This window comes from Limulus polyphemus, unplaced genomic scaffold (genome assembly GCF_000517525.1).
Source record: "Limulus polyphemus unplaced genomic scaffold, Limulus_polyphemus-2.1.2 Scaffold2496, whole genome shotgun sequence".
Lineage (NCBI taxonomy): Eukaryota > Metazoa > Arthropoda > Merostomata > Xiphosura > Limulidae > Limulus > Limulus polyphemus.
Genome location: NW_013668106.1, coordinates 151,427 through 159,692, shown reverse-complemented (window position 1 = coordinate 159,692; position 8,266 = coordinate 151,427). Strand labels below are relative to the sequence as shown.

The following is an 8,266-nucleotide window of genomic DNA, read 5'->3' as shown; positions in this document are numbered from 1 at the left end:
ATGTGCACTGAGATGGGTGTGAATGACATACTTATTTATCAATTTCGTTGAAGTTTTACCAAAAACACTTAGTCATAAATAATTTTGCATCCCTTTCTCCAAAGAATTAGGCTTATAGTAAAGAAGTTTCAAACACAGGTTTGCAGTTTACCTGAAATGATTTAATGAACTTTATATTCCCCCTTGGTGATCGTGTCTTTATCAGCTAGTGCATGTCTTGATTAAGACCTGATCAAAACCGTGTTTCAAAACTGCGTCTTTTAACTCCAACAAGTCAAAAAGAATTATAGTATTTTGGCACTTGTGTATAAAGCTAAAATCATAAATAATATTCAACGTTAAACTGGTACACAATTAAAAACATTTTATTTAGGCCTATCTATAGCCTTCAAAAAGTTGACGACTCTACATGTTTCGACGTTACAACGTCATCCTCAGGAGTGAATTACAAGACAATTACCAAAGTATTTATAGCTTGTTAGTAGGTCATTGACCTGTATGTTATTGTTACGTCTCCGTTAGTTAGTTAATTTTCCGTAAAAATTCTTTCCGAAGAAACTTTACCGATACAAGTCCTTTCTTAAATAAAACTGGTTTATTCTTTCTGAATACAACTTTGCAATACACTTAATTTCAACTGTCGCGCTATAATTCACAATGAACGTCTCACGTGCTCAACTAAACAATGTTCTGTCCACAGTTCAATTACACATTGTTCCCGTCGCTTCTTGGCCGGTCTTATATATACAAGAATACCCCATATCTAGTAGTCTCCCGACGCTTCATGAACGTTCTAGAAGCGCGTGGCGTGTTAGTAGGTCACGTTACCTCCGCTGTCGTAACATTATTTTTCATAGATTTACGCTAAACCATTCAAAGGAGATCAATCCATATTCTTGCAGAAATATTCGCCAAACCTAAAGTTGAAAGTATACAAGTACACTGATATGCCAAGTTTGGTCGGTAACTTTTTTCTGAATTTATTTTCCTCCAAGAAATGAATGTTTAAACACCCTGAAACTTTGTGATCTTGTGATATAATGTTAAGTTGAAACATTTCACTAGACAAAATGGAAAGCATATTAATGTGACAGAGAAAAATCCGAATAGTACAATTGTATCATCAGTACTAAAAGCAACCTTTGTTATGTAAAGGAGGATTTAGAAAAGAAAAATATTTCAAAAATTATTCTTTTCTTATTTATTGGAAATGGAAGAAAATTTGTTTCACACTGATTTCAAATATTTTCAGACTGGTTGTGCAAAAATAATGATTAGCATGTTGGGGGTGCAGATCAGAAGGCCCAAGGTTTTTAAATCATATCTTGCTACACACTTTTACCTGTGTTGTATTGTAACTGTGGAAGTTAATGCTGCTTTCTGGTTAAGAATAGCCACTGGTCAGCAGTTTTAGATTTGGGCTGGCCATTTCACCTACGTGTGGCATAAGGTGATTTTTTTTATCAATAAATTAACTTACCAGTTTTGTTGAACATTCATCCAAAAGTACTTTAGAAATTGATAGTACATCTTATTTGAAATATGTACATTCTCAATTGAACTATAGAATGATATTGATTTTGTTAAGAAGTAAGCTAGCACGTTGTTACTTCTTTATTTATTGTGAAATAAGATGGTCCATTAAGCAACATTACTTTTGGATATTACAGTCTGAAATTTTAAATCCTCATTTGAAAAATAATAAATTCTGCATTCAGAGGGGGTGAATAAAAATTAACCAAGTACATTTTGTCAAATCCTCCTTTAATAACATTTAAACAAATTTTATCAGTTAATTTTGTTCCAGAAAATGCTTAATGAGAATTGTTTTTTTGTACCCATACTTTAGTGAAATGACACTTTACATCGTCCTTTAATCTACTTAACCAGGTATTTACTTCATTTTCTTTCACCACTCGATAGTTTTAACATTACTGTAAGGTATTAAATTTATGTGACGAGGAATGTGTGCCATATATGTACTAATACTTTCCAAAGAGCATCTATGGAAGCACTGTCGTTTCTTTTATGAACCACTATTGTTATTCTTATACTTGATTTTCAATTGAAGTAAATAATTTTTGATTGAGATATTCTTATTAGACATTCTAACACTATGCTAAGTTATTTTTATATACGTGCAGAGATAAGATAGAAATATGTGATAATTGATAATTATAGATTCAAAGATTTTCTTAAGCAATGAGGACTAATTACTGGTGTCCCCCAGGGGGACAGGTAGAGTGGATCAGTACACAAGAATATTACACCACGTGTTATCAGGGTAAGAGGTGTAGAGATTATTTATATAGACTAATTAGAAAATTATTTTATGTAAAACACTACTGGTATTTAGAATTACCCCCTCCTTCCCCCCTCAAAAACATCATATTAACCACAAACTTTTATGTGATTAATAATGGCTGGTACCACAAGCCATTTCTTCATAATTAATTTATAACAGTATGATTTACTCACATACAATAAGGTGTACTAGTATGTGTGGGAAAAATTAATTGTACGTTTCTGGTAGCACAGATGTAACAAACATAGCATAAAATTGCAGCTCGGACCAATGAAATTAAAAACATTATAAAACAGACCAAAAATAATGATAATGAGAATTTTTTTCACATTAAGAATTTTAATGTATTCATTATAATATTTTTACCTGCGAAAAAGTGTGGTGCAATATAATATGTTAATATTTTTCATATGTAAAAAATTAAAGTATGCATTTCGTTACCTATAATGTGAGCTAAAAACAAAATCAATCGGATACAAACTGTACTGTTTGATACAAAGATAAGCACTTTAGTTGCTCTCTCTCTGGTATACAAAGCTAGCATAACCAAACTAGGTTAAAGATTCATATTTCAACTGAATTTGCCCCCAGTAAACTATATGGTTTTGAAAACATCCATGATTGAATTCCATATCAATATTACTCTGTGTCCAATAAATCATTTTTAAGTGAATTTGTCACAAAGAAGAAAAAGACAATATCCATCAGTTGGGTGCTCTGACAATAACAATCTTGATACTCATTCAGAGTTCAGCATTTTAAGTTTTACTAATGTCACAACAAGCAGTTTTATATTTTTTTATGAGGCTTTGTGTGTATGTATGTATGTATAGTTTGTTTCTAATGTATTTAAAACAACTACACAAAAAGATTACCAACTTGGGTTTGCTGGAAAACTATTTTAGCACACATTTTAACAAAAATTTGTCAGTTATATTTCCTAATTTCTACTCTAAACTTAAGCAGTAATTATTTCTTTATAACCTGCAGTTAACAACATGAACTATTGATAGTGTCCTGTTATTTCTGTAAGTAACATACACATAAACCTAATTTCTACTCTAAACTTAAGCAGTAATTATTTCTTTATAACCTGCAGTTAACAACATGAACTATTGATAGTGTCCTGTTATTTCTGTAAGTAACATACACATAAACCTAATTTCTACTCTAACCTTAAGCAGTAATTATTTCTTTATAACCTGCAGTTAACAACATGAACTATTGATAGTGTCCTGTTATTTCTGTAAGTAACATACACATAAACCTAATTTCTACTCTAACCTTAAGGAGTAATTATTTCTTTATAACCTGCAGTTAACAACATGAACTATTGATAGTGTCCTGTTATTTCTGTAAGTAACATACACATAAACCTAATTTCTACTCTAAACTTAAGCAGTAATTATTTCTTTATAACCTGCAGTTAACAACATGAACTATTGATAGTGTCCTGTTATTTCTGTAAGTAACATACACATAAACCTAATTTTGTTTTATACCACATGGAATACTTTCAAAAAATATGGTTTTTAATGGAAAGATATTTTTATTTCTTTAGTGATATTTATAGTTCAATAATAATTATTACCTGTTTTCACAGCAACCAAAGTTACCTTGGGGCTGTAGATTATTAGGCTTAGATCTTCTACTACCAGAAATGTACAATTACTACTATTTGCCTGATTCATATAATGTTTTTTATAGCTTAAAACAAATTTAACCACCTTTTCTTATACAATTAGTGTAGTAAAATACTTTAAATTAATTTCCATCATTCCAATTTATTTTTAGGCTTGATTTTTTTAGATATACAACTTTGCCTTAAGAAATGAACACATTTTTTAATCACACTTTACCAATGTAAATTTTGACAAGTTTGCTATTTTTTACAATAAACAAAATTTGAGATAAGTAATTTGTTATACGTAAACATAATTCTGTGATTCAATACTTGTTATGCTCAGGTTGTTTTTTTTTCTTTCAATTTGAAAGTATTATACATATATAAAATGTTTTCTATGTAAGTTTGGAAAATAATCTGTGCTAATTTTTAGTCTTCCACTGCCAAATAATACTGTGACTTCTTTTTTCCCTTTTTTTTGTAAAGAAAATTAATTAGAATTGTTGTTATACCCTTATATAGAAATTGGTAGTGATTTGGATGACAGAGGGAAAAGAATTGGTGATAAGTTTGCTTGATGCAGGTCTATATCCAGTTTAGATATGCTGACACTTAAAATATTAATCAATACAAAGCATAAATTATATAAATTCTATGACGCAAGCTTCGTGCTCTGTGAATAGGAGAGAAAGTAATCTTATGTTTCCAAAAAATAAAAACGAGTTTAGTAAAGTTTCCAGCTATTTTCATTCATATTTAGACTGGATGCAGTAATTTTTTTTTAAATTGTTTAGTGCACCTAACAGCTCTATTATCTATATCTGTACAATCCAACAAAAGTACTCTTGTCGGTGTACATTTTATCATAAAGTGTCTTTTAACATCACAGGAGGTCAATACTTTGGTTATATAAACATAGTTTAAAAAATATCCACAATAGTTTTGATCAAAAGGACATTCGAACTTACAGTGGAAAACAAAGTGAAACACATCATACGAATAATATAGCCACAGAAAAAACAAACTGACACTAGTGTAACTACTGCCAGTTGTTTGTATTGGTACTTATAAACTGACACTAGTGTAACTACTGCCAGTTGTTCATAATGGTACTTAGAAACTGATGCTAGTTTAATTACTGCTAGTTGTTGATAATGGTACTTAGAAATTGACACTGTTGTAACTACTGCCAGTTGTTCATATTGGTACTTAGAAACTGATGCTAGTTTAACTACTGCCAGTTGTTCATATTGGTACTTAGAAATTGACACTATTGTAACTACTGCCAGTTGTTCATATTGGTACTTAGAAATTGACACTTTTGTAACTACTGCCAGTTGTTCATATTGGTACTTAGAAACTGATGCTAGTTTAATTAATGCTAGTTGTTCATATTGGTACTTAGAAACTGATGCTAGTTTAACTACTGCCAGTTGTTCATAATTGTACTTAGAAACTGATGCTAGTTTAATTAATGCTAGTTGTTCATATTGGTACTTAGAAACTGATGCTATTGTAACTACTTCCAGTTGTTCATAATGGTACTTAGAAACTGTATGTAATGTACCAGGTAGAATGATCCTTAATTGCAAATCCAAACGTTATTAATTATAAACCAAAATCACACTTGGAATTATTATCAATAGTTGATCATGTTAAGAGAAAGAAAAAATACAAAAACCAACATTTTTTGGCACAATCAAAGTTAAAATATTTAATATTACTTACAGCTAACTAGTTTTGGTAACACAGTTGCCATTAGGGCTAGTGTTTACAGTATTAGCTTAGAATATATTCAGCTACAAACCGGAGCTGATCATGGTTTATTGTATTTCTTAACCTCTAAATAATTCCATAAGTTATTTTTATTAATTGTGGAGTTTCTAACATCTAGTCACATGTATTTGCTATTAACAAAAAAATTTACCTGTACTTCAAAATTATCTGAAACTAACAAACCACTGCCATATACCAACATATCGGTATTGGCCAATAACTGTCATTATTTAGAGTTAATGTACATGTGGAAAGAACAACTTGTCTCATCCAGAAAAATTAATTTTTTACTAAAAAAAACAGGTCTTTTAAAATGGCTTACAAAATTAATTTTACCGTGAGGTGACTTTTTTTTAAATATGGTGTACGGATTGCTTTTTGAGGGCTCTTTATATCTTTGTTAATTAACACAATAAAATCATGTAAATGTATTGCTTAAGCTGTGAAAATACAGAAAACATTTTAGTTTATGTAAATGTATATATATATATTGATCTAACTAGGCTCCAGTTACAGACTTGGTTCCCATACGAGGCTATAGCATATTGTTATAGTATGCAGACCTGTATTTGTTATTTAGATGCCAAAAGAAGAATTTATAGATCAATTATTCACAAGGTCTGTCTCTCTCTCTCCCTTTAGACCATAGAGCACAAACAAAACAAAAACAATGGTTCCACCTTCTAACTTAAAGTATAGTATTATTATAACAGAAACAAAATTAACTAAAAGGAAAATTGTTTTTAGGTTTAAAACTTTCGTGACTATACCACAATCTTTTTCCTATGACAGTACCTCCAGTGTAAGCTTTAGGCATAAAAGATGGTTTAGCTGGACAGAAATATTAGGGGGGGGGGGGTTAATCTGAAGTGGCTGTGGTTAAAAAAAAACGTTTGCTACACTTTGTGTATGTCCAGAGACTACCATTTTCAAAGTTATTTTTCAAAGCTCAAAATTATATAATGTATGTGTACTTAATTAACAAGATATTCAACTTGCTTATTAATAAATAGGTGCTTTCTTGTAGATTGCTGCAAAAACATGTGAGTGTTATGATAAATTGTGTTTTGGATGTAGTGGCTTGTTAAAGTTTTTCTAATCTCATTCCATTTACATTTACAGCAAAGTACATTTTATATAAATTTTGAAGTATTGCCTTGCTATAAATAATCCAAGCCTGTACTCCTGTGTCACTGTATGATGTAATTTATCTTGCCTTATCAGTTTGTAATTGTTTCCCCAATTTTGTAAAAAACTGTTTACTTGAATAAATGTTACATACTAAGTTGTGTTTAAATCAGACTGAGAATATTTTTACTGAGAGGTTTCAACAGAATTCTTTTGACTTAAAATCATAAATAATATTCAACGTTAAACTGGTACACAAAAACATTTTATTTAGGCCTATCTATAGCCTTCAAAAAGTTGACGACTCTACATGTTTCCACGTTACAACGTCATCCTCAGGAGTGAATTACAAGACAATTACCAAAGTATTTATAGCTTGTTAGTAGGTCATTGACCTGTATGTTATTTTTCATACATTCACTCTAAACCATTCAAAGGAGATCAATACACATTCTTGCAGAAATATTTGCCAAACCTTCATCTCTATTTAATACTACATGAATCGATAAAGTTGAAAGTATATAAGGACACAGATATGCCAAGATTTGCACTGTAAGAGTACAGGTTGTCGATAAAGTTGAAAGTATATAAGTACACTGATATGCCAAGTTTGGTCGGTAAGAGTACAGGCTGTCGATAAAGTTGAAAGTATACAAGTACACAGATATGCCAAGTTTGGTCGGTAAGAGTACAGGTTGTCGATAAAGTTGAAAGTATACAAGTACACTGATATGCCAAGTTTGGTCGGTAAGAGTACAGGTTGTCGCCAAGATTTGCACTGTAAGAGTACAGGTTGTCGATAAAGTTGAAAGTATATAAGGACACAGATATGCCAAGATTTGCACTGTAAGAGTACAGGTTCAATATTGGAATGTGAAAATATTAAAAACTTTTGTTGATGTAAGTCGATAGCTACTATTGTTATAAAACTTGTTTGCATTACAGGCATTTGGATGTCAAAGAGAAGAAGAAGGATAAGAAGAAAGGTCTGTTTTAACTTTTTTCTTTATGGGAACCCAACACGTACACGTTCTTTCATCCAGTGAAACCAAAGCAACCGTTTTGTCTCATGTTGCTGCCATCTACACCGGATGTTGCTTGCTGCTCTTATGTTTTTAACACCTCATGTCACTACAAACTGTTGAATGTCTAAACCCAACTCTGTTCTAGAAGAGTAAAAAAAAATGCTTTTATTTTATCATGGTGTAAATACGGTTTTTTTTCCCGATATCCAAAAACTAGTGTCTTTTGTTTTCAAGTTGCTATAGTATAAGAAATTAGAAAGAAAAAAAAAGGTTGAAATATGGTTCGTGTTTAGAAAAAATTAATGAGTTTTTCATATAGACTGGGATAAATAATTTCTACTGAAATACACCTGTGTTCAAAAACTGCATAATATTACTTTTTACCCTGTAAATTTCAGTTTTATAAGG

The 8,266-nt window shown here is 30.8% G+C and overlaps 1 protein-coding gene across 1 annotated transcript in view; it reads left to right on the top strand.

Annotated features, from left to right (window-relative positions):
• LOC106467125 (septin-7-like) overlaps positions 1-8,158 on the top strand; it is a 22,997-nt gene extending 14,839 nt beyond the window's left edge. The window contains exon 11 of the mRNA XM_013927444.2: positions 7,779-8,158. Coding sequence (XP_013782898.1) covers positions 7,779-7,830 — 52 coding nt within the window. The 3' untranslated portion in view covers positions 7,831-8,158. The remainder of the gene's footprint in view (positions 1-7,778) is intronic.
• The last annotated feature ends 108 nt before the right edge of the window (positions 8,159-8,266 follow it).